A 25,358-nucleotide genomic window follows, 5' to 3' on the forward strand; every position below is an offset into this window, starting at 1 on the left:
CCTGCCTAGAATTCCCTTATTTCAATTATTTGTTTGGCAAAATCAGCAGCTTGAAATAACAAGACCAGATGAGGAATAAGTTACATATAAAATACAAAGAGGCCCCGTGGGCATGGCTTACTGGTAGGAGCCTGATGTAGCAACCCAGCCTTTCCCTCAGGAGGGCTCTTGTTGAATTTTTATTAAAATTTTTATTGTAGTTTACTATTTATTATTGTGTGTACATACACATGGAGGCATGCGTGTTGTGTGCATGGCACACATGTGGAGGTCAGAGGACAACTTTTGGGGACCTTTACATGGTTCCAAGGATCAGGCTTGTACAAGAGCTCGTGTGTAGCATGTAGTTTAATGCTCTACCCGCCTTTAGCTCCAGGACATGACCGAGATACCAGCCCCCTCCCAGTTTCCCTCGAATCCTCTAATAAAAGAGACAGACACACGCACACATGCAGGTACACACACACACACACACACACACACACACACACACACACACACACATACACACACACACACACACACACACAGAGTTCAATTACAACTTGCCTTCTCGGCACAATTGTTGGGTGCTACTATCTCCTACCCTAAACTTCAGTGCTAGTCCCTCCCACCTGGCCCCTGTCAAACATCCTTGGCCACAGGCCCCAGCTCCCCCGCAAGACCTCACATGGTTGCTGTGTTCTTCTTCCTCCAAAACATGGCAGAAACTCTCTACCTTCCCTGTGACTGTCTCCCTTTTCCTCCTGGGACCCAGAAGTCCCACCTGTACCTTCTACCCAGCAATTTGACCCCCAGCATTCTTTACTGAAAAATTAAGAACCAATTGGGGGATGGGACCTTAGCATCGGAACCGCTCCCTTGAATCCCCCAAGGATATTTATGCTTTGGGTTTACTATTTCCTTGGGCAGAAGCGGTTCTAATGATTTCCAGGTGGCCTCTCCCACCAGCTATTCTTCCAGATGCGGAGTATTATTCTCACTGCTCCTTCTGGACCCCCCCAAAAAAATAGACAGTACAGGTTCAGAGCCATGAGACACAGCACTGACCCACACCACCACAGGTCCTGATCTCTGTAAGCTCTGTAAGGCCAGCTTCTGAGCCAGACCCCACAAAGGTGAACATTTCTTCTGCAACAATGCACGTAAACATTAGTTAAGAACCCACAAGAATCTTGTGGGGAAGCAGGAAGAAATAACAACAGCACACGTTTTGGGTAACGAGCTGTTGAGGTCATCACACACACACACACACACACACACACAGACACACACACAGACACACAGACACACACACAGACACACACACACACACACACACACACACACACACACACAGACACAGACAGACACACACACACACACGGTCATACACGGTGCATGAGGGCCTTGAGCATTCCATGCCAGCAGTCCACCACAGGTCATCACACACACACACACACACACACACACACACACACACACACACACACACACACACAGACACAGACACACACACACACACACACACACACACACACACACACACACACACACACACCGGTCATACACGGTCGCAGGGCCTTGAGCATTCCGTGCCAGCAGTCCACAGGTCATCACACACACACAGACACAGACACACACACAGACACACACACACACACAGACACAGACACACACACACACACACACACACACAGACAAACACACACACACAGACACAGACACACACACAGACACACACACAGACACACAGACACACACACACACACACCGGTCATACACGGTCGCAGGGCCTTGAGCCTTCCATGCCAGCAGTCCACCACAACCCTATTTGTTTCTTTTGGTTAAAAGCTTATCACTCAATGAAGTTTGACTTTTTCAAAGGCTTTTGCCAAATCTTTGCCTTTTAATTGTATTTAATCCTTACAGATTGCCAACAATTTCCACCACTTTTAGTTTGCCTTTTGTATGTTCTACACCTTGTTAAATAAGTGTATCTCCCATTATTGCCTCTTTTTGTGTTTTGCTTGTTTTTTTTTTTTTTTTTGAGACGGAATTTTTCTGTGTAGCCCTGGCTGTTCTGGAGCTCCCTATGTAAACAAACCAGGCTGGCCTCAAACTCAAGAGATCTTGCCTGCCTCTGTGTCCCAACTGCTGGCTTCAGACTTTTATATTATCATAGAAAGTACAAATTACCGTTCTAAATCTATGTTTAATACCAATTTAGCATCAATAACATACGGAAATCCTGGTCTTAGTGGCTGCTGTCCCTGCTCTTATTGTCAATTGTGTTTTTATAAAGGCACCAAGTACCCTAAATTGTTAAAACATTAATAATGCCAGTTGTCAAGTTGCCTTTCATCGGGATCTTGGGTACATTTTCATGTTGCATGCCATCTACACTTCCTGTAGATTTATTCATTTTTCTACTAGTTATTTTTGTGGCATCTTCAGTATTTTAAGGGTCTGAATTAAAATAGCTTTTCAAGTTCCAACTTCCTCAACGTTCTTAAAACCCTTCAACGTCCTCCATGATAATGCTATGTTTTAATTACATTAGCTTTGTAACGTGCCAACTGGTTAAGGCAGACCTCCTGAGCCAGATGTAGTGGCACACACATGGGAAGTGGAGTCCAGAAAGTTCAAGGTGACTTCCAGGCCAGCCAGGGCCATATGAGACCGTCTAAAGTAAACACACATAACCTCTCTTATTATCTTTTCAAAAATGTCTGTCTGCCCTCCTGATTCTATATAGTATTCAATTAGTACCAACTGTGTACACTAACGCCCCTGCTCAAGTATCTTGTGCTACAGTTCAGTAAGGTTAACTTTGGGGTGAACCCCACTTGCAGACACGCAATATACGAAATTTTAAATTTTAAGATGCATATGCCCACTACATGCTTGCAACTATCCATGGAGAACAAATGACAGCATCAGATCCCCACAACTGGAGTTAGAGGCAGCTGAGAGCCACACAGTGTTGGAACTGAACTCTGGTCCTCCGAAGAGACAGCAAGTGATCTAAACCACTGGGCTCTCTCCATCCCCTGGCTCAGGCTTTCCGACTCAGCAGTTCTGCTGCTGCTCAGCTCTGACAGGCATGTAATATTTCTACCTACAGGAGTCTCTCATAACAAGGACTGGCTATTTGGCTGAGCATCCCTGAATCCACTGCCAACCTCACCAGACCCTTCCTAACTCAGTTCCATTTCTTCGCCTCTGCAGGTCTTTCCAGTCTGGGCCCTGAACATTGTCCCTCATCCATTTTTCTCGTTAGTTATGTTTAGCTGTCTCCTAAGAGCCTTCTCTGGCCCTCATCAGATGTTTTGATTAGGTTCCATTCATTTCACCATGTACTGGGTCACTCATCAGTGTTTAGGATAGGACTATACTTGCCCCCGCTGCTGCACATTTACTGTCTAGCAGGGTGTGGCATATACAGCTTGTTAAATAAAACTATAATAGTTATCAATGACTTGAAGGACAGCAGAGCTTCTCTTCTAAGCAACGGATAGATAGTTCACATCGGAGAGAAACCAAATTAGCCAGAGTGGCTGAAAATCAAACAACAGCAACGGAGACATCTGGATACTGCAGGGAAACCCCTGGAAACCCGACTTGAATGAAAATGTGTTCATTCCTGAAAATATGTTTCACTAATGCAATGCTTATAGCCAAAACACAGACCTTCCAAGGTCTTTCATTTCCACGGGGAGAGAAGTGGGACTTACCACCATTTGCTCCTTTGACACGTTAGATGGCTGGAGGAGTCACTGTACTAATCATTCATTGAACGCAAGGAAACCGCTCCTATCTAGCACTTTTCTTGAACCATGTGTTAATCAAAATACTTCAGCTAAAAATATATATATATTTAGATCCCAAAGATTCTACTGATCTCTGCCCACTTTGTCCCAGACTGCATGGGACAGCCTTCCTCCCCACTAGTATTACTAGGAACAGAAGAAAAACAACACACAAAACATACTGGAAATATTTGGTTCCTTTTAATCAGCTATTGATGGTATAATAAAATAATCTCAAGTGATACCTAATTAAACATTTAATGGTTCATGAAGGATAATCTCAGCACAACATAAAGCCTAAGTGTCAGGTGATACCTCTTTGCTTTTTCAAGAAAGGAGGAATGAAGGCATGATCGAAATTCTGGCTGACAACTTGGACTTGTGTGGGTTACTTAAGGGTCATTTTGTAGGTATACTGGCAGATGGAATGTTGGAAGCAAACCCACGGTCTTAGAAACAACAGTATGCTTAAAAAAGAAAGTGAAAAGATATACATTGAGCTCATATCTGCAAAACAAAAAAAAAAATATCCACCAAATATCACAACAGATTTTTTTTAATTATTTTCCAACATTAAGATTGTTATTGTAGGGAAACATTTCTCTCTCTCGCTCTCTCTTTTTGAACACTCAATTTAATGTATTAAATAAATTGCAGAGAGAACTAAGTTCTGTGTTCTATACAAATTAAAAGTCCCATGAACATACTCCCCTCACCCTACCAAAGCTCAATTTTGCAATGGTCTCAGCAGAAAAAAAGCAGTTCACAATTTAAACAGAATTTGTAGCATTACAAAAGTTGACAGAACACTTATCTTTCCATCATTTTTTTTCCTAACAGCAAAGATTACAATGACAGAAGTGAATGATCAGAATGTAAAAATATTTGTGCAAAACTGCATTAATTGTTCTTACCATCTAGTTGGGGTAAAACTCAAACACAATGGCCATAATGAAGAAAGGCAAGGCTGCAAGTTCTAGATGTCAAACGGGGATACATAGTTACTAACCATGGACAGGACTGTGCGGCACCACGAGCAGCAGAGCAACAGATGTGGCAGCCAGGCCGCTGGAAGCTGGATGAGAGGCCAGGCCAGCCGTGACAGCCATCAATCCAGAGACTGCAAACCAATGCAGCTGAAAACGCACTTCAATGTCTTTATTCTTGAATTTGTGGGTCACAGAGAAATGTGTAAGTCCTCTCAAGGAATGTCTCTTGCATTGCTGGCAGTCCTTAGAAGAGCTGAATCATGGACTCTCTGGATTTACCCACACCAATCCATTTAACTGGAGAACATAACGAGGAAAGAACATCAGGTCCCTGAGGGAGGGCAGCCCTGCTAGGTCAGAGCTAGGCTCCTAACTCTCCTACACTTTAAGATAAGAGCAAGGTTGTATTTAAAAAATAAAGTATTAAGTTTTCCCAGAACTGAGTGATTGACATGAAAAATTTAAAGTTAATATTATTTCTTAAAGTGCAATGAATACTGAATATCTTTCATCTCTACAGCAAAGTAGAACTATAGGTATAATTCTGTTAGATAATTTAGTATATAACAGAAACCTTTTAAAATGAATTAGATAGTATCCATTGATGTAAATGTTGAGAATCAAAGGAATGGGTTTCTGGAGAGTTGGTTCAGTGGTAACTGCTGCTCCTGCAGAGGGGATCCTGGTTCAATTCCTAGCACAAATGACTTAAAACCATTTTTAACTGTAGGTCCTGAGAATCTGCAGTGCTCTCTTCTGGCTCTGTGGGCATTGTACAAAAGTGGTTTACACTCAGGTACACATCAAATAATAAAACCTTGAAGAGTTCTTCCTCCGTGTATATAATTTTAGCATATTATAAACATAAAACATGATTTATTAGCCTTTGTATTAAGAAATGTATTTAAAATTGAAAAACCACATACTGTATTAGGAGTACTTTTTGTATTTAATTCTAAACATGACAAATATACAGGAAAAACTGACAGTGATTTGAGGAAGTAAATTGATTTCTTAAAACATTGGGAAATTAAGTTGCAAATATTACTGCTTTTGGCTTTTTAAAAATAAGGTTATATATTGGTAAAAAATGATGAGTTAGCTTCATTTTTCAGTTTTTGTTTTATGATTTGTAAGTGTACCATGCAGAAATTCAGTGTACTAAATTTTTATATTTTCATTTCTAGACCACAAAGGAATGACTGCTACTCAAAAATAATTTAAATGGATAAAATAAGTATCTCGGTTATGTTATTAATAAAGGTGAATTCCAAATATTTTTGTTTTGCTTGCTTTTTAAAAAATTATTTAATTTTTTTTTTGTTTCATGTGCATTGGTGTTTTACCTGTATGTACGTCTGTGTGAAGGTGTGAGGGTATCAAATCTTAGAGTTACAGACAGTTGTGAGCTGCCATGTGGGTGCTGGGAATTGAACCTGGGTCTTCTAGAAGAGCAGTCAGTGCTCTTAACCACTGAGCCATATCTCTAGCCCCTGAAATTTGTTTTTTGTTTTTTGTTTTTTTTTTAAATAAAAAGCTGTATTCTATGTCAGAAAGAGAGGTGGTCCTCTACTTTTTCCATGGTTCTCTTTCTGTCAGCAGCTTGTACTCATTTCCCTCTAGAAAGGATGCACACAGAAAGGATCCAGTACTGCCTGACTTGCCTTTTATTCTGTTTTAACTACACAGCTTTTACCATTTCTTCACCCTCAATGATTATGACAATAAAGTCTTGGTCCCAATCAGCAGAGACAAAGAATTTTTTAAATAGAGTTCCTGACAAATAGAAAATATAAACAAATATAAAACTCCATTGTGAGTTTTACATTAAAACATATAGAAACATCTTGATGACTTTAGACTACGGAGCCTTAGGAATGGCCCAGTGCCCCAGTTCAGGGGCATGCGCGGACATCCCTGCCGCAAGAGCTCTAAACTGGAGAACTACTGGGTCCCTAAAGTACTGGTGGGAGGGACTTTATGTCACTTTACAGGGTTCACTGAGAGTCAGCTATTTATATTTCAAAAGCTGTTGACTAAAAGCCATTAGCAAATATGCCTTACTAAGTTTGACATCAATCTGGGACAAGAAAAATGTCTGAACTGAATCACGAATAAAAATGAAACACAAGGGACGGTGTAAGTTCACAATAGGTTGTGTGTGGAAAATACCTCCCACCTACTTTTCTTCTTTAGTTCCCAGCACTGTAAGCAAAAGCATAAAAGGGATGAAGCAAGCAGGTCATCTCATTTTAATGGCTTTATATGAGTTATACCCATTTCTCCTTTTGTCTATTTGTCTTGTTTGTTTTATTGAGATAGGATTTTACTATATTTACCATACTATATCGGCCTATCTAACCTAGCACTCTGAGCAATCCTCCAGCCTCAGCCTCCTATGAGCAAGGACTAATGAGTAAATCAACTCATTCTTAATTATTGCTTTGTATTTTTTGAAATGCAATGAAATGTACTGGCTAATTTTATGTTGACTTGACACAAGCTAAAGTCACTAGAGAGGAAAGAGATCCTCAACTGAGAAAACGCCTTCATAAGATTGGACTGCAGGCTGGCCTGTAGGGCATCTTCTTAATCAGTGATTGCTGGGGGAAGGCCCAGTTCATTGTGGATGTGCCAGCCTGACAGGTGGGTGGCTGAGCCAGCCATCAGGAGCAAGCCAACACTCCTCCATGGCCTCTGCATCAGCTCCTGCCTCTCCCAGGCTCCTGCCTGGTTTGAGTTTCTGCCCTGGATGAGTATCGAGGAACAGTGATGTGAAGGAATAAGCCAAATGAACCCTGTCCTTCCCAAGTGCTTTGGTGACCGTGTTTCACTACAGCAACAGAAACCCTAAGACAAGAGATGTCCTTTTTAAATATCTTACATTTCCTAATGTCTATCTATGCAAGACTTCAACTCTTAAGGTTAGCTTTAGGCCAAATGAAAATAACAACCACCACAACAAAAAATCATTTTCTGATGAGGGTGAAAATCATAAAAGTATTATTTATCAAGAGAAATGATGGGGCTAGAGAGATGGCTCAATGGTTAAGAGCACTGACTGCTCTTCCAGGGGTCCTGAGTTCAAATCCTAGCAACCATATGGTGGCTCACAACCATCTGTAATGAGATCTGATGCCCTCTTCTGGTGTGTCTGGAGACAGCTACAGAGCACTTATAGATAATAAATAAATCTTTAAAAAAAAGAGAAACGATAAAGTCAACATCACAGGGGAAAAAAAAAAAAAAAAAAAAGAACCAAATATCAGATAAACAAACAAACAAACAAAAAAAAAACCCCACAGACTAAAAGAAAGCTAAAGACAGTCGCTCATAAAGTGTTTACCTGGTATTTGAAGCTCATCTTCAATAAACCGAACATAATTTTGTGCATTGACAGGTAGCTCCTTAAATGTCCTTGCATTAGATATATCTGTGTTCCATCCTGGGAGAGTCTTATACTGAACTTCCACTTTATTTAAGACTTCTTGGTTTGCTAAAAGTCAAAGAGTATATGTGTTTATGGAACACCGTGCCTATTGCAAAATGCCAGTTTCTGAAAATACAGAGGCAGATGCTCACAGCCAACCACTGGACTGAGAATGGGGTCCCCAATGGAGGAGCTAAAGGACTGAAAGAGCCAAGGGGATTTGCAACCCCACAGGAAGAACAACGATAGCAACCAATCAGACATCCCAGAGCTCCCAGGAACTAACCCACCAACCAAAGAGTATATATGGAGTGACCCATGGCTCCAGCCGCATTTGTAGCAGAGGATGGGCTTTACAGGGCATCAATGGGAGGAAAAGCCCCTGGTCCTGTGAAGGCTCGATGCCCAGTGTAGGGGAATGCCAGGGCAGGGAGGTGGGAGGGGATGGGTGGGTGGGAGAGCACCCTCATAGAATCATAGAAGAAGGTGAGGGAAAATGGGATAGGGGGTTTCCAGAGGGAAAAATGGGAAAGGGAAAACATTTGAAATACAAAAAAAGAAAATATCCAGTAAAAGAAAAGAAAAGAGAAATTGACAGGAAAATTATTCTTTATGAATGTCCAGTCTTAAAGTCATAAAAGCGTCCCAGCCTGCCAAGTTTCCTTAAGGTTGTCAACATTCCCTCAGTTGGCGTGTCCTTGCTGTTCAGGAGAGATAATCTGAGAAATCAGCAATGTCCACTGCTAAAGCCAGAAGCAGTTACTGAACTCCCAGTAAGGACAGGCTGCCCAAACTGTACTGCCTCAAGTAGGTGTGCAAACTACAGTTCACCTACAAACTTCAGAGAGATTAGCAAAACCACTGTGGGGCTCGGAGGGTGGAGTAAGTTCATGTACCAAGAAAGAGCACACCACAGGACACTTTTCTTTTATCCTTTTCTCCCCCCCTTTCCCCCCAGGAAGAGATAACTCCTCCTCTATGGAAATTATTCACTTTAAAATTTTCTCTCTCCCTCACTTTGATGAGACGGAGGGGTCTTACTATACATTGCCCAGACTAGCTCTGAACTCCTGAGCTCAAGTGGGCTTCTTGCCTTAGGCAATTCAGCACCATTCTTAGCTTGTGTATGTGTCAATTACGTAAGTTAAGAAAGATGAAAGCTTGAAGCTGCATGGTCGATCCAAGCATCTTTCTCATTCTGAGTTACAGCACATGCTTGTGACCCAACACTCAAGTTAATACCTGTTTTGAACAAATGCTGATGTGAGTTTATCTGCACTATTAGTAAAAATCAAGCCTGTGAAAGATAATCTTATAAATAAGTAGCAATTATATATCACATATAATATAGTTAAATAACAATATAACTTATAATAGGTTATAATGATCCTATAAATTTTAGATACAGCTTAAAAAACAAAAGAGTACCTGGGAAATGAGGTATGGTTTCCCCATCTAATTTGTAAGCAACTCCGACTTTGATCTCCGTAAACATATCCAAAATATCCAACTTGGTAAGGGCCAACCTAATTTTGAAAGAAAAGACATTGTTGAAACAGCAAACTTCTGGCATCCAATAAGGCTGATACAGGAGTAAGGAAATTCATGCAAAGCTCAAAGTTCCATAGCAATTCTGAAAAGTAGTTAGGATTGTACTTGAAAGCGTGCCACACATAAACACCACGCTGACGAGGACACTGCATGGACATAGTCTTCATAGCACACCGAGGTGCTTTCTAGTAATTACAACGGACTTTCACTGGTGGCTTCACACTTCCTCAGCTTTCTCACTGAGGGATGACTGTGGGAGTCTGCTTGGAGTTAAGGATGCACTTTGTGCCAGAGGAACACAGCAGAACGCACTGCTCCACATAATCACAAGATATTAAGTACATTTCCACACATGCTACCAGCCCAGTTCTTCATTCTGGTTAACATCACCTCCACCCTTCTGGTCAGAAACTGACAGAGTAAGGAAACGACCTCTTCATGATACATCAAAGTTTCTCGAAAACTGACTGGAAAACAGGATTTTAAGGGAAAAATCTGTGAAAATTAAATAAAACACTAGGTTTGGGATTCTGATCCATAAATTTGGGGGGGGGTTGTTTTGTTTGTTGTTGTTGTTAAAAAAAGCTTATTAGAAGTTCAGTCTAATTAATCCAGATACAAACACATTTACAGCAGATTTTCATGATCTGGACAATGTATCTACATCTCAGCTCCTACCAGCACCTTGACTTAAAGACGATCAAAGTCAGACTCAAAAGGTTAAGTACATCCAGTCACATCAGCCGACGACGTCTGAACCCAGGACATCAGATACTGAGTCCACTACAGACTAAATCTCCATGCACCCCCTCCGCCTTTGTATATACGTACACTGCTCACTCTATCCACCCACGTAGGCATCTGTTCGCTCCTATCTGCCTATCTATCTTGCTGCCATCCTCTGTTCGGAAACACTCATGAGGTCAGATGAGTATTGAAAGCACTGGGTATCCAGACTAACGTGGGGGGTCTCTTCCTGTGCACTTTCTCCTCTATCTCACTGCACTTGGGAAACTACCGTTTCATTCTGGAGACAAACGAGTGAAGTTTCTTCTCTGTTAGGGGACTCTCAAGTTTACTTTCTACAGAATCAAATCTGTGGTTGCCAACTGTCCACTGTCTCCTGAAACAAATGTTTCTTAAGAACACTCACGCAGTAAATCCATTGATCATGTGAGCGTATTTGAGTAAGACAAGGTCCAACCAGCCGCATCTTCTTTTCCTCCCAGTAGTTACTCCAAATTCTCTACCCCGTGTTTGTAATAATTCTCCAATTTCCTGGATAACAGAATTTATGAGTTAGAATATCAGAGCTATGTATATCCAGGGAATTATAATACACACACCACACACCCACACACACACACACACAATCTCTTTTGATAAACATCTTTGTGAAATAAGATGAAAATGGGAATTCCATGGAAATGACATTACTTGGAATATATTTGGTTTTGACTTTTATTTTTAAATTTTTTTTTTCTTTTTTTTCGGAGCTGGGGACCGAACCCAGGCCTTGTGCTTGCTAGGCAAGCACTCTACCATTGAGCTAAATTAAATCCCCAACCCCTATTTTTAAATTTTTAAGCTAATATTTTTACAATGTTATACACAGCTCAAGTGTAGATTGACATAATAAAAGTTAAATGTTGTCAATTAATAACAAGTTGCTATGGTCTTAGACATGTCCCACAAAAAGGCTCTCATGTTGAAGGCTTGGTTCTAAGCAGTTGGCAATATTGTGAGGTGACTGAATCATAAGGACACTAACGTTACCAGTGCGTCAGCCCATTAACGAGCTCACAGCTGAACAGCATACAGGAGGCAGGACCCTGCTGGAGAACAGGCTACTGTGGTGCCTTTAGAGGTCAGCCTAGCTCTTGCATGCTGTTCTCCCTTGCAGTTCGCTAACTACGTGAGGTGAGGTGATGAGCTGCCCTATGCCATGCCTTTCTGCCAGTGTACTTACTGGCCCAGACACACAGAACAGAGCAACCACAGACTTGAAACCGTCATCAACAAAACTACATCTTTCCTCCTTTCAAATTTCTCATGTAATTTTCACAACAAAGGAAAAGCTCATAAACAAATGTTATTAAAATTTATTTAAACAGACAAACCCAGATAATCATTCCAGGAACTAAAGTTTTACAGTTTTCCTGAAAGTTTTAAGGCAAGCACATCAAATGACCTGTGTAAATGAAGAGAGAGGCAGAAATGAAGAGAGAGGCAGGAGTGTGCTAAGGCTGGGGTCCGGGGAACATGATTCTTCTTCCTGAGAAACAGACTTACATTGTCTTGCTCTGTGGGAAAGGCACCAATCCCAACTCTAGTGGTGTAAGCTTTCACAACTCCATACACTTCTCCAACATTTTGAGGGGGCATACCCAGACCTGTACAGACACCTCCAACAGTGCAGTTTGAAGAGGTTACAAAAGGGTAAGTTCCTAGAAAACAGAAAACAAACAAACAAACCACTGAAAAGATCACACGAACATAAACACTCTAATACAGAATTACCATTAAGACATGCATATGAGTTCACTCCAGGCATCTGAAAGACTTGACCATAACTGTCACTGTCCTCTCTCAAGTGCTCAATGTTTTAGCTTCGAGTCTCTATCTGTAACGTTAAAAGGCAGTTACAAATGCAGGTGGTTAGAACTTTAACTGAGGAACTCTAGTTACAGAGAACCCCAGAGTATGGGCAGTTGTTAACTTGGCTCTCTAAGTACATGCTGACTAGTTAGAGGATCTTATGTAGAAACCCACCTACATATTTTGACTGGGTCCTCTTAATTCCAAGGAAATGACTCCCTGGAGGACATATTTAGGGTGCAGCAGGACCCAGGGCAACAGTAATTTTGTGGTGTTCACCATTTCCCCAGCTTTTAAACTCTATTCAGAGAAATCCTCAAGTTACAGGAACAATTATGAGGGTGCATTTCCCTTCCCTTCCCTTCATACTGAACCACTCACCCTGCTAATTGTACACTCTCTTTCCAGATTGAAAAGTCATATCATAGGATAAAAGGATAAATATATCCATTATAGACAAAGATATTCTCTGTAACTAGTATTAGAGCCAATGAAATGTCCTGAGGCTGAGGGAAGGCTCAGCAGATAGGAGCACTTGCTGCTCTTCCAGAGGACCCAGCTTTGATTCCCAGCACCCACATGATGGCTCACAGCCATCTGTAACTCTATTTCCAAGAGATCCAAAACTTCAGGCCTCCAAGGTCCTTTCACCCATGTGGTATACAAAATGCATGCAGGCAAAACACTCAAACCATAAAACAAAAATAAACAAATTAAAGAAAAAGAGAGCGAAAGAAATGTCACCCAGAACTGTTAACAGTATAAGAAAACATTTCAGTATAACCACCAACAGACTAAGGAAGACAGTCATCTAGCTAAGTTTAGCGTAACCACGAGGATGGGAGAAATGCTGAGTCTACAGAAAGTCTCATGCACAGAGTTGGCATAAACAGGCTTTCCTAGACCTCAACATAGGTTTAGTCCAATTTCCATATTTTAAAAGACTCAGGGGCGATTATTATTTTACAGTTCCAGAGAAACAGTAATTGAATAAATCAACAATTCACAATCTGCAGAACTCCAAACCCACAGAATCCAAAAGATTCCATTTTTAATATAAAACTTATACTGTGCTTGCTACAATATTCTTTAAAAAAAAAAAAACCTTACTATATATGACAAGCTACCTCATTCCCAAATACACAAGCTAACGCACTATTTATAACCTCCCTAATGCTAACAGTAACATTCATGTCTAAGCACTTTGGGCCCAGTCAAGCTACCTGGAAACCGTATCTCACTTACCAAAGTCAATATCTAACAGTGCTGCGTTCGCACCTTCTACCAAGATTTTCTTGGGGGGTCCATGGAGGGCCTCATATAGGAAATAAACTCCATCTCTCACCATCGGTTTAATCCTTTCCATATAACCCTACACAAAGACAAAAACCAGTTTCCATGTGCACTAATACATTGTAACACCAGTCAAAGTGTAAACTACCTGGCCTTCCACAGTGGAAACTGACAAATCGGACCTGAAAGGCACTGGTGACAGGCTTCATCCTAGTGCAACATTTGGATTAGCTTTGGTCTCTCAGAAGAGTGATTAGTAAAACAAGGGTGGGGGAAGTGGCACAGTAGCAGAGTACTTACCGAGCACGTGTGAGGTCCTAAGCAACACACACACACACACACACACACACACACACACACACACACACGCGCGCGCACGCGCTGTAACATGTAAAGGTTCTATAACAACTTCACTGGAAACAGCGTAAATGCTCACTTCATAAACTAGCTTTCAGGAAGAATAAAAAGAGCTACTATCTGTATATATTAGATGGCACTTTTTCAAGGTATTTGAAAAGCTGCATTTATAATCCACATAACTAACAATTTTCAAGTTCAGACACCGAAATGTGATAAGGACACAAACCACACTGCCAAGATTGCAACATTAGTGACCGAGTGCTGTCACCGTTTACAACAACACTGTAATATGTCATCAGTCGACAGCACCAAATACTAACATGCATTGCTAGTAATGTTCAACTTCAGAAATGTTTAAGTAAAAATTGTGAATACAAGTTTCCCTGAGGACTGCCGTACAGCAACAAAACCTGGGTTTGACTATGGCACCAGGAAAAATCATCCCAGAAGCTGCTCCCAGGAACCTGTGTGAGTATGTCGCACCTGCTAATGAATGTCTGTCTGGCCCCTCCTTGGCATCTGTCTTTAACCTCTTATTTATATTTTAGTCCTTTCTCTATGGCTAACACAAAGCCCTGGTTCAACATATGCTGCTTAGGAAAACCTTCTCTGGCTTCTTTTGTTGTTCCTTTTTCTCCCCTTGAGCCTCCCCTCCCCCTCCTGCTCTAGGCTGAGCTCCTGCAGGCCAGGCTGGGCTCCACCTCAGGGTGCAGCAGAGGAGGAACTTCGGCTGGCGATCAGCTTCCTGCTTCCACCTCCCAAGCAAGGAGTGCTGGTGTGTGCCACTACACCCAATTTATACGAACCATAAACAGAACCAAGGTCCACAACTATTAAAGAATGACATATAGTATGTACATTTTACTCAGTTCTGAAAACAAAATTAATACTTTTAAAGAAGTAATCAGCAGGCATATAGGAAACAATGTGAGGTTTACCAATGACTAAGAAGGCATTGCTAATGCAGGCACCAGCGGATCTCACAGCTACCACTGGTAGTTTTCTCTGATGGCCAGGAAAGTTAATCGTCTCAGAAACTGTTATCAATCCTACCAGCTGACTTCAACTTTTCCAACAGTTCTCCACGGCCTCCTAAATCGTAGCTAAGTCTCCTGCAAGTGCATTTGAGACCTGTGATCTGGCTACTTCCGCATATCCTTCCTTTTCCCACCCAGCACTACATCTAGACCTAACTGTGTGACGTCACTGACATGCTACGCCCAGGGATGACTGGTCACTAGTTAATACGCAAAGCTGAAATGTATCAAAACCTCAAATGTTAGTTTGGCAAGTTAGTATTTAAAGTCCACTACTGAGCTAAGAAAGCATTACCTTGAGTTGTTGTAATTCACCTTCAATGTCTATTTCCAAAGTCGGATATATAGATTTATACTGGTTAGCTAGAACTTTGAACCTGAGAAATAAACATATCATGGCATTAACTATGTAGAAGAATATTTCAAATAATAGCATCCAAGTCAAGTGATTTCTGTGCCTTATAAATGGTCTTAAAAGCAAATTAGTTTTGAAATTGAAGTTACTTTTGGAGAAATAAAATTAAAGAAAACAAACATGAATAAATTATGCACTCAAGAACATTTTCATGTTTAAGGAAAAATATAATTAAGGTGATATGTGTGGTTAAAGAAAAAAAGACTGGAATAACTAAAATCTGAAAATACAAAGGACAGACATTACAATACAATTCTACTATGTGAAGAAGTCAAAGGGGGCAGTCTGCATGACACTCAGACAGCAGCAATTATCTCTCGGACTTTTCAGTGCCATGGCCTGCCAGTGCAAGTGTATAACTACATTTTCCATGAAAATAATTTTATAAAGGATATGTCAGTATAGCATTTCTACTTTTAAAGATGTATCCAAAAAATTTACCAGGACCTGGAAGGCTAGTTATTTCTGGATGGGAAGACATAATGGGTCCCTGAACCTGAAATACCAAAACCAGATCCTACCTAGGACATGGTTAGCACATCAGAATGCCACATTGGGAACATTTCCTTTCACAGAAACCAGTTCACATATCAGTCCTCAAAGACAGTACGGCTGTCTCTGTTCTCTTAGGATACCATTCTTCACAGTCATCAGGTTATTTTTATGAAGTAAATGTAAATACTAATGCTCCAATTATTTTGTACTCTGGGTCTTAAAAATCTGGGTTTCTTTGTTTTTTTGTTTAGTTTTGATTTAATAGTGAAAAAACAAGTCTTTTACCTCTCAGAGAAGCCATCGAAGTCAGAAACAAGATCACACATCCGAAGTCCACTCCGAGCAGCTTTAGAGGAATATACAGGGCCGATACCCTTTTTTGTGGTACCCAAACTTAAAAAACAAACCAAAACAGCTTTAAGTTACACAGGAAGATGGAAGTCTTGTTGTTGGACAGATCTTTTTTTTTTTTTTTTTTTTTTTTTTTTTTTTTTCGGGGCTGGGGTTTGAACCCAGGACCTTGCGCTTCCTAGGCAAGCGCTCTACCACTGAGCCAAATCCCCAACCCCCGGACAGATCTTTTCAAAGAAGGAAGTTACATCTGATTATTTTCTATTTGTGCAATATCCTATGAGCCTATTAGCACGATCTAACTGCCCTTCTTTGAAACCTAGGGAAAGATTCTTATCTATCTGGGATTTTGTTTTGTTTATTCTTGGCTCAGAATTTATACATAAGGATGTATGAAGATGTCCTCAAACTATATAAAAATGAAATATGTATGTCATACTTTTTTCCTGCTTGCTCTTGTCTCTGCTGTTCCTGGATACCATCAGCTGCTTGATGAAAGTCAAACACTGAGGAGAAATCAAACAAACCACAGTAGTTACTAAAACAAAGATAACATGCAAGGTAGAAATATTTCACTCCAAACTACTTAGACTACAGAGCCTCCCAACCTTGCTTAAAGTAACAGTGAGATACGTTTCTAAAAGTAGTAACAGCAGCTCACACTTATAATTTCAGAAGTAAATAGGCAGTAGTATTGGGATCACAACAAGTTTGAGGTCAGCCTGGGCTATGTGTTGAGTCCCAGGCCAGCCTGGATTATACATTTGAAGAAAGTAAAAAAAGAAGAAAAAGACAAAAGGCCAATTTTAGAATATCTTACCCTAAAAAAAAACCTCAATAAAGTTCAATCTCTAACAATAAAGTTCAATCTCTAACAATAAAGTTCAATCTCTAAAGATACTTCCCCCTTTCTTCCTCTACATCTTTAAGTTCTAGACCCAAGGTGCTTGGGCTCACCTCCATGCCTCTCCTTTCTTCCTCCATAGGCCCCAACTCCACATTACCTTTCTCTAAAACCATACTCTAGTCTGTGTGCCTCTTTCCACTCTTCCACTCCTCTAGTACATCCAAAACTTTCTTGCCAAGACACAAACAAGTCATCACACCCTTGTCTTTGAAACTTAATGGCTTTCTTCTACTCTTCGGGAAAAAAGTCTTATATGGCAAGTGCCGTCCTGCTCATCCCAGCAGTCCCTGACTACAGCTGGAGGCTCGCTGTGCAGTGAGCCTCTTTCTGTGTGTACATACACAGACACTCCCTCCCACGCACTCTGAGTCCTGGGACAATGACAGTTTGCTAGTTAATTTCTGTAGCATTAAGTGCTCAAATATTTACTAACTACATAAGCAGCTTACAGACTGCCAGGTCTGGGCTTTTGGTTTCTGAACTTCTAACGAAAGTTTATCTACTTAACTTTATAATTAACCATAAAACTCACCAGTTTCAGGTATACAATTCAATGATTTTTGCATATTGTGCCACTATTTCTTTCTACCAATTATGTTATTTCAAAATAAATATACTGAAATATGCAAATGTTAAGCAGAATAGCTGAGTTTTTAGAGTTAGGGGAAACATTTGTAAAATAACAACTTAAAAACATGAGAAGATACCCATTAGATATAGGAACTAGAAAACTGATAAAACCTGGACTGAAACTGCCCTCTCAGAGCCTTAGACTCCAAGCTAGGCAGGAACTGTTGTTCCTCTATCTCCTGCTTTTCCAGACACTATACAAAACAGGAGAGCAGCCCACCTATAGCCTGCTTGGCAAGGAAAAGTTACAGTTTGGTTTGTATAATTATCAGTTTTCTCTGGCAAGCCTGGTGAGAGTTTTGAGGGTTTTATATTTCAATTACATTACAGACGCTGAGTTTGCAGTGTGTACATTAATACATGGCTCAGTACCACATAAGTGGGTAAAAGAGAATCCTTAAAATTATCCTGAAATATTACATATTAAGTGATAGCTACAAGAATGTCACCGAAATATTTTTAATAGACCAATACTGGAAAAACTTAATTTTCAACAAATGTCAAGGGGATAAAATTTTTGGTATATTCATAATGAAATTTGAGGTAATAAATCTTTAAAACAGAAAATTTGCTTCAAGAAGCAATAGCAATAGAATTGTAATAATTATAGGTAGACTGTTCAGTGGAAGCCAGATGTAAAACACAGTATAAACTACAATTTTAAATAAATTTTCAAATGTCACAATTAATCTATAAGAGAAGTAAGAGCTGTGGTCACTTTTGATCAAAGGGAAGAGATAATAACTCAGAAAAATCATTGAAGCCATTTTTCCAGGGACTTGGAAACTATATATTTTAAAGTCTGTACTGGTTGAGTATTTTATGTTTTTGTGAATTTCAGTCTATCATGTTATACTGCAAACTGCTATCGTATGATTAGTTTATTATCATATTCCTATCCTGTTGCCTAGACAACAGCCTTTCTAAAATATTTCAGAAGCCAGGATTATCCATTAGGAATTGCTTCATTAAACATTAACTTTGCAAGTCAGTTATGACTAAGGGACTAGAATATGCCATATACTTTCTTCTGAATGAAAGAGCATTTGCATTTAAATACTTATTTTCCGTGATCAGACAAGTTAAAAATGCAACTAGAAAAACTACAAATAAAGAGTTGACAGAAAGCAGTTGAGCTGTATTTTCAAAACTTAATTTGGAACTCTGACACAAAGGTACTGCCTTCCTAGGCCCCAGGAAGCTATTAGTATAATCAGAACAATGACTTTCATATGTAGAACTTAAATGCCTTCTAATTATTTTTGACTACTCTCTCTGAAGTTGTTTTGAATATTGCTTGTTTTCTACAGTTCTAGTCACTGAAAGACCCCCCCCCCCAAAAAAGCCCTGAGAATTAGTCTAATTTTTAAACGGAAAGATTACTATATATTCTTAGCAGTTTCATTAGTACCCAAGTAAAGGTGTTGTTATAAATAAATTTGAGTTTTACTTTAGACTGGTAAGTACTCAGGATTTTCTACCACTTTGTTACATTCCCAGCCCTCGGCATAAGCTTTATCAACACACTTAATAAAACACTGCACTCAGTACAGCCCACAGCTAACACCTTTGCCTGCTACCTTGTGCCTCATCTCCACTGGGGCTTCATAACAATATAATGGGAAAGACATTTTTCATATAAAAAGCAATGTAAATTCAATAGTTTTCTTCAAAACGTTATTTTTACTTTATAATTTTTTGTGCACTGTGCATGTATCTGCACATGTCAAGCAGCTCGGGTCACATTACAAGGCAAGCACGCTTATTGGCTGAGTTATAGTGCCATTATTTTACTGCATTACAGAAGTGACATATAAGGCTCAAACCTGAAGCTGTTACCTAGCCACACTGTTACTTGACTTCCACTTTGGTTGAAACCTTTTAAAAAGAGAACAATGACCTAGATGGTAGTAGCATGTGCCTTTAATCCCCACACTCAGGACGCAGAGGCAGGTGGATCTCTGAGTTCCAGCCTGGTCTACAGAGTGAGTTCTAGGACAGCCAAGGCTACATACAAATAAAAACCTGTCTTGAAACAAACACACAAACAAAAGAAATAAATATAAATAAGTAAGGAAGTAAATATGATGAGGGGGAGGGAGAAAGAGAAAAAATAATGCTAAAAATTCAGCAGCTACTGTATCACAATAGAAACCTTTTAATAGCTTCAGGTCCATACCAAAGCTCTCTATTGAATCCCCTACTACTCTTTTTAGGTTATCATCTTGCAAACATGTCACTGCTGATTAATCCTATTGGTTCAGGAACGATAACCAAAAAGAAGACACCAAACTCACTGGGGACAGCTGAAATTAATTTTAGAATCTAGTTCTAATTCATAGTGAATGAAGAGAGGTAATCACTTGTGCAGGCAATTGCTCTGAAGACTGAATTCATCACATGTACGGACAGTCATTCTAAAGATTTGCCAAAGGGTAAATGCGTTCTTACAGGAACGTCAACGAATACAAACCAGTGCTTCCTATTCCTATGGTTTTCTCTTGAACGACTAAAGCCACGACAAAGCACGGCTCTGTTACCCTCCGCTGAGCTATGCTCGGCTTCAGAAACAGGTGTTTCAATCTCGTCCTTGTCAAAACAAAGCATCGAGATCTTATTATGTATTTAACTTCAACTACAATCCTTAAAAACCAACACAGAAATAATTCATTACTAAAAGCTTTCTCGTGATACAGGTGACTAAAAGGCAGCTATAAATAAGAACAAATGGCCTCCATACCAATATGAGCTCTGTCCGATATGATAAGCCTTTTTTCCCAGCCATCTAGACCTAGGAAAGAAAAGATAGACTTTATCAAACATTTTCTGCAACAATTTTTAAGACTTAATTTCTTTATGAACAGAATGTCTACAAGTGTTCTTACTAAAGCAATCATGTATGTATCTCTCCTTCTGCATGGGAAGGAAGCATTGGGCTTATCAAGTTTGTCACTGGTCTTAATGTACAAGTTCATTCACACTCTCATCTCCAAATATTTTGTTCTAAATAGTTCCCGTCTCAAGTTACAGTCACATAAAATATTCCTAAGAACCCCAAAAAAAAGAAAACAGCAGGAAAATATTTTCTGGACTAGGTTTGGAGATCAGGTATATAGTATTGGGGAAATTCAAGAAAAGGAAGTTGGTTTTAGTAATGCCACCCTTCCTAAATGAGTTGTAAAGAAATATGACTGGACAAAAAATAATGAAATAATATTTCCACAGTATTTAGAGGACTACACGTAGTATATCTCAGTGATGAGAGAGATGCATCTCTCCATAAGAGATCAAGAGCAGGGCCTGTGAGCTTTCACACCTGGGTCTCATCACCCAATTAATTAGGGGGAGACTAGAGATTAGGACATGGGTAAATAATGAGCGAGACAGTGGGGGAGACAGAGCGTCTTAGTCAAGAATACTTAAGGGTGGATTGTTTTAAACCAAACACAACTCAAACAGATAGAGAGCATTTTAAAGCTGAGCTCATCTTGAGGGAAACTGTCTGAAGAATGCCCCTTAACTGTGGATTACTTGCCTTGTAAATAAATCCCTCCCACCCTATAGAGCACCCACAACAGGACTCAGGACGTTTCTTTCAGGTCAGTGCATGATACCTTGCTTCGGGAAAAACCCTTTCAAGGCTGCAGCAGTAGAGTCCAGAAGAAGTCTAGCAATGTGCAAAAGCTCCAAGAGCTGGTCGTGGGCAGTGTCACTCTAGCTACCTTAAGATCAAGTGTAGAGGTAATGAACACTTCCAAAGACTTGGTACCTTCACAGAGGTCTACAAGAATGCTATCCTTGATTAGATATAGTAACTATGAGTGAAATTTAAACTCATATAAAAATGTGTTCTATAATAATCTGAAAATTCTAAGTACAGGACAAATATTCATCAGTCTATCCGGCATGAGATCTTACTGAAACTGAATAACACATTACAGTTAAACCCATTCGTTCATACCTTTCCCCTTTTGAACATTTTTCTCTGCTTCTTCAAACAGTCCAGGAAGATGAATTACCACTCCATTGCCTACAAGAAACAAACAATCCTCTACCTTAAACACCTGTAATTATAATACAGACATACACGTAAATGTTAAAATGTAGACATCTATAATAACTATCTATTTTGAATGGAACAAGTTACATTCATTAATAGGACACTGCATTTTATTAAGGAATTCCCGCAGAAAGTACTCAAAGTTTGTAATATGTATATAAGTGATAGGGGATATAAATACTAAAATTATGTTCAAAACAACTTGGAATTCTCTGTAACAAATGAATTATGTTTTGAAAAAAACTATGGGTACATCTGGGTCACCTTCTACACCAGTATCTTTCAGAATCACACCCTGCTAGTGATCACAAAATTAATTTAATGTGACATGAGCATTTGTACACAACAGAATATAAATTATCAGATGCAAGGGTTTAGAGTGAAATATTTCTTATCAAGAGTCAGAGTTGAAAGTCTTTGGAAAACTCATTGATAACCAGAACTTCTCTATAGAATGAAAGCTATGATGCCCACAGGTGGCTGCAAGGTAAACATCCTGGGACCCACTTCTGCAAAAGGCCTGATAAGCAGTTCCACATATCTGTCCTAGAAGGTATCCTGGCCAAAGTTAGTGAGGCATCAAGGAACAATCTGGTCAGTGAAAAGTGACGTTGGTTTTGCCCCCGAGAAGTGCGGTTTAAGTACTCACCAATGAAGGCAGTGACATTTGGGTTGATTATCCCACTAGGTAAGAGGTGAAAGTCATACTCCACTGAGTCTACGACAACTGTGTGGCCAGCGTTATTTCCTCCCTGAAACAGAGCAAGGGACACTGAGCCTCATAATAAATATGGCAAAGAGCTTAACTTTCCTAAGTGAGTTTACTAATTCTTGCTGAAAGTAGACACAATCCAAGGAAACTCAAACGTTTTTAACCAAAAAAAAAAAAAAATCTATAATTGTTTGTGTTTTGCTTTCCACACTATTTGTGGATTGCTGTGAAAGAATCAAGAAATTTGTGATCTCGAAGTCACATTTATTTTTAAGAGAGAAGGGGTAGGAAAGGCACAACTAATTTAGTTTTTTAGGCTGACTTTGGCCCTGTATAGGACATGTATCAATCTAATCATGATTCTTTACACACACACACACACACACACACACACACACACACACACACTCTACAGTAAGAGACAGTTATTCTAAACATACTCAGGTTACCCCCATTGCTCTTTGATATGTCAAGCAAGGCTGGATCTGGAATTGTTATGCTTGCATAGATTTAAACAAGGATGTGTCCCCAAGTAGCTCCCTGGATTGGCTATCCTAATAAGACTCTAGTTTACAAATCAATCTTAAGCATTTAGCTAGTGACAGATGCCTACCTTTTCTTCCTAAAAGACATTAGACCAAGAAATCCTCAATGCTTAGAATTGCAGTCAAAAGGCATGCCTATATGGTCCATCAACAGTAATATGTCAAATATTAAATTTCAAAAAATCAGATATTAAGGCAATATCAAATTCACATAATTTCTCCAGCATTTAAAATAAAAAACAAGGGGCTGGGGATTTAGCTCAGTGGTAGAGCGCTTACCTAGGAAGCGCAAGGCCCTGGGTTCGGTCCCCAGCTCCGGGGGAAAAAAAAAAAAAAAAACACCAATAAAATAAAAAACAAGGAAGGAAACACAAAGCTACTGATTTGATTGTACAACAAATTTGGAAGAGTAAACAGCAAAGGAGAATACAATAGATAATAGCACTATTGTACAGCATTTCAACACACACACATACACACACACACACACACACACACACACACACACAGCACAACTGTCAAGTCATTCTCATATATTTACCACTTGGCACCAGTTACAAGTTTTTAGTATCCTTCTGAAGGCACGTTTTGCATAAAAATACATATTTACTTTCTGTCTTCTGTCTTCGTTGCTGTTTTGTCACAATGTGAGGACTCAACCTCAGAGCCTCCCCTGGAGGCCACAGCCACAGTTCACTCCTTGAGTGTTCAGTGTTGCTCTCACTGAGCAGCACTGGGTCTCCAGCGCATCATGCACCATGCATTTGATAACATTCATTCCCTCACCTTCTCCTCCCCACTCGGCTCCTCTTTCCAAGTTGTCAACTCTCATTCTCCTCACATATATAAGACAACTGCACACGCAAACTATGCTGTCCTTTCATTCAGACAATTAGACCTGTTTATTTAATGTTAATGACCCTTCCATACATTGCAAATAAAACCATTTCATTCTTTTATATCTGTTTACACAATAATTAAACTAGTCCCATAATGAAATGCATGAGTTGTTTCCAGTTTTCTGTCTTTATAAGACCAATCAGCCTTTTTAAAAATCATGTCTTATGCTTCAAAATAACATATCTCAAATTTTCTAGAAAAATCTCTTAAAATATGAAGCACGTTAAATTTCTAGGTCCCCAGGAAAATGCTAACTTGTCATTACTAAAATTGCTTAATTCTAAGTTATTATTAAATGTAATAATTATTTACATGTTCAATGTATTGGTAACTTTGAGATTGGCCATCAGCTATTTACTATGTTCAATATTTATTACTAATCCCAAAAGCCTCCAAGCTGAAACTCTGTGCTGACAGGATACCATTGGTGGAAACTTCCACACCATGAAGCTTCCATCTCATACACAAATAAAAACCCTGAAATCGGAAACACTTTAGGCCACCAACATCGTGGATGCAGCATATTCAATTTTAAAAATCCAGCCATTAGGGGTAAATTAAATTATGTTCTCAACACATCTTAATCCAACCACTTAGATTAAAAGGAGATAGGAACTACCGTAGGCAGGACCATCCTTCTACTTTAAGTGTCCCTGCAATAACTAACTGTCACTCATCTGCAGTCTCCTCTTCAGATGCTTTGTTGCCTAAGGAAACGCATTTGCTGAGGCCTGAAAACGTGCCTGGTTTAACTTTGTTTTCACTGTTTACAGCAGATTCCTAGACATCAAAGATCCATTGCACTTACAAACAAAGAGCCTTATCTTCAAGTTCTGTGTGATTTTGCAAATGTACAATGAGTGGGTGCAAGTCCTTTCCAGTTTGGGAGAATAAATGTTTACATATGTAAAAAAAATTCCTATGTTGGTAGTGCACCCCTGCAATCTCAGCTATTGGGAGGTAGAGGCGAGAAGACCACGAATTCCAGTCCTCCTCAGCTACAGTGAGTGAGGCCAGCCTGGGCTGTAGGAAGCCCTATCCCTAATGTACCCACACAGTCCACCAATGGTGCAAAGGCTGCTTTATTTTACGTACTACCTAAGAGCGCTCACCTTATGTCACAAATGCCTTTTCTCTCAGCTGCTATTTACCATGACAGGTGACAGTGACAACAACAGCCATGCTTAAGAGATGAAAACTGGCACGGATGTTTTTTTAAAGGCAGACGGTTATGATTAATAATTCCAGGGAGATAAATTGGCTTCCTCCCTAAGTTCATCCAAGTTAATAAATA

At 39.7% G+C, this 25,358-nt stretch overlaps 1 protein-coding gene across 1 annotated transcript in view; it reads right to left on the minus strand.

The window, feature by feature from the left end:
• Nucleotides 1-3,970: 3,970 nt before the first annotated feature.
• Adss2 (adenylosuccinate synthase 2) overlaps nt 3,971-25,358 on the minus strand; it is a 29,641-nt gene continuing 8,253 nt past the window's right edge. The window contains exons 2-13 of the mRNA XM_032914705.1: nt 22,557-22,659; nt 21,809-21,877; nt 20,588-20,638; nt 16,750-16,816; nt 16,245-16,352; nt 15,345-15,426; nt 13,605-13,731; nt 12,054-12,208; nt 10,915-11,039; nt 9,639-9,736; nt 8,127-8,276; nt 3,971-5,077 (exon numbers count right to left, since the gene is read on the minus strand). Of these exons, the coding sequence (XP_032770596.1) occupies nt 5,025-5,077; nt 8,127-8,276; nt 9,639-9,736; nt 10,915-11,039; nt 12,054-12,208; nt 13,605-13,731; nt 15,345-15,426; nt 16,245-16,352; nt 16,750-16,816; nt 20,588-20,638; nt 21,809-21,877; nt 22,557-22,659 (1,188 nt within the window). The 3' untranslated portion in view covers nt 3,971-5,024. The remainder of the gene's footprint in view (nt 5,078-8,126; nt 8,277-9,638; nt 9,737-10,914; nt 11,040-12,053; nt 12,209-13,604; nt 13,732-15,344; nt 15,427-16,244; nt 16,353-16,749; nt 16,817-20,587; nt 20,639-21,808; nt 21,878-22,556; nt 22,660-25,358) is intronic.

Source organism: Rattus rattus, chromosome 10 (assembly GCF_011064425.1).
Source record: "Rattus rattus isolate New Zealand chromosome 10, Rrattus_CSIRO_v1, whole genome shotgun sequence".
Classification (NCBI taxonomy): domain Eukaryota; kingdom Metazoa; phylum Chordata; class Mammalia; order Rodentia; family Muridae; genus Rattus; species Rattus rattus.